The sequence below is a fragment of the Diaphorina citri genome, unplaced genomic scaffold (genome assembly GCF_000475195.1).
Source record: "Diaphorina citri unplaced genomic scaffold, Diaci psyllid genome assembly version 1.1 scaffold8191, whole genome shotgun sequence".
Lineage (NCBI taxonomy): Eukaryota > Metazoa > Arthropoda > Insecta > Hemiptera > Psyllidae > Diaphorina > Diaphorina citri.
In genome coordinates this window covers 1-1,990 of record NW_007385567.1, presented here as the reverse complement: position 1 = coordinate 1,990, position 1,990 = coordinate 1, and the positions used below count along the sequence as shown (strand labels likewise).

General features: G+C 39.5%; 1 protein-coding gene across 1 annotated transcript; it reads left to right on the top strand.

Annotated features, from left to right (window-relative positions):
- Positions 1–535: 535 nt before the first annotated feature.
- On the top strand, positions 536–1,978 carry LOC108254057 (the record flags this gene model as incomplete). The annotated part of the gene is made up of 3 exons (XM_017449016.1): positions 536–574; positions 1,108–1,344; positions 1,533–1,978. Coding segments are annotated over exons 1-3 (722 nt in total), but the record flags the coding sequence as incomplete, so codon positions are not given.
- Between the last annotated feature and the right edge of the window lie 12 nt (positions 1,979–1,990).

The following is a 1,990-nucleotide window of genomic DNA, read 5'->3' as shown; positions in this document are numbered from 1 at the left end:
ATCTAGAAGGCATCTGGTATTCCAGTTTTAAGAGCACTTCTGGTCCGGTACCGACTGTGTTTATATTTATACCTGTGTATAGAGCGACCCAAAAGTTACGCTTCACTCTGGAAGACAACTTTGGGTTGAGGACTTGAGGAGCACAACATGCTTTGCGTTTACTTCAAGTGGATCAGTGTTCGTATTTTACGGGTATCGGATAGGCTGGTACACACAACTTTTTACTTCTCTTGGGATGCCGCGGCCAAGTGGTTGAAAATTAATGACAATAACATCCCTGATGTTATCGTTTCCTTGAGAGACAGACTTGAGGAAACGAAGTAATGTGTAGTACCTCTTTGTGGACTGTCTACTGACTGACGGGAATCAAACCCAGGCTTTACAGTAGTGTTCAATTGTTCATGATGCAAAGAAGTGCCTCTAGAATGTCTTGATCATGTTACAAAGACTACTTCAGATTAAATTTTTCAGAGCTTTTTGAACGAGGGATCGTTGTAAGGTGGTCGAGAAAAAGTTTTCATATTGACCGTAATTTATGGACAACGTTCAAAAGTTTACCAATTTTAACTTCAACGTTAGTTTAACCTCCTATTTGGTCATTAGAAGTAGATACAAACACAAGTTTCAGTTCTCTTACCTCTCACCTCTGCTATAAAGTAGACCACTAAGAGTTAACAAGTGATCATTATAATTATTCTTTGTTACTTACTACTGATATTTTGCTGTCCTTATTTAGTTGTAGTTGGATAGAATAAGTTCACTTCGTGAGCACGATATTGTCATAATATACTTTAGGAACATACTGTGACAATAGCACAGACTTAAGTGTATAGTATAGATTTTATAGAAGAATAAATATTACATGCATTATTGATTTCTAACTTCTGTTGATATGATAAGATCAACTTTTCCTTAGATTATTATTATAGGTTTTGTGCAGTCGCATATCTTTCTCCTTTCACGCACGTCGCTTGAGAGTTGGAATGTCTTTGGTATTCGGATCAACAAGGCAGATCAAAAAAAAAACTTTCGGGGGGAACTCTGAAAGGTCTGATCGTGATAAAAGAGTGGGGTGTTCAAGACGCTATCTTTTGGTTTTCTTCACAGGTGCTTTCGAGGTATGAATTCGCTTACAAAATCACTCATGACGAAGGAGCAGAGCAGGGCCACCAAGCATCCAATGAGGGGGTCAAAAGTTCCGGACAGTATTACGTGAATCTGGCCGGTGGTGAGAAGCAGACTGTCAACTATGTGGCCGATGAAAATGGCTTCCATCCGCACTACACGTTCAAGAGCAGCTCGAGTGAATCTCATTTCAAACTGGGTGACCAAGTGAAACCTTTGGTGAGTTCAAATGCTTTTCGAGTCTATCAGAATTAAGTTTTGTGGGAAAATAGGTATGTATATGAGATAGTATGAAGAAATAAAGGTAAACTGACAAGTTTTTACCTCCCATTAAATTGAAGGAAGGTAAGATTTCAAATTCACTTTTACAAAAACTAAATAATATCCATGTTGCACTTGTTTTCCAGAACTTATCGCATACAGACAAATACGAAATCAATTTCGAATCCCAGAACGGTAAGATTAAGAATGTTGACAACACGGAGAGCTATGCCACCTCACCTTCCCCCACTACTCTATCCTCCACTGAATCAATCTTATTAAATGAAGTGAACACTGCCCTACCATCCAGCATCCATCCAGATATACTCAAGTTGTCCAGACCAGAAGGGACTGTGTATACCCCTTCTTTCTCAACATCGGAATCTACAGAGTCTGTGCGCTATGAAACACCATCCGAAGTTTCAACTACTAGTCCTGTTACCAATGCCAGTCCATCCTCTTCTACTCGGAACATTGAAGATAATGAGAACTCGTTACGTCACAATATTCAAGACCCTAATCTACCCCAGTCTCCACTATTTGTATCTTCTTCTGAAAGGTTCCTCACCCTCTCGACCACTTCTGAGAAGACGCCAATGAAAGT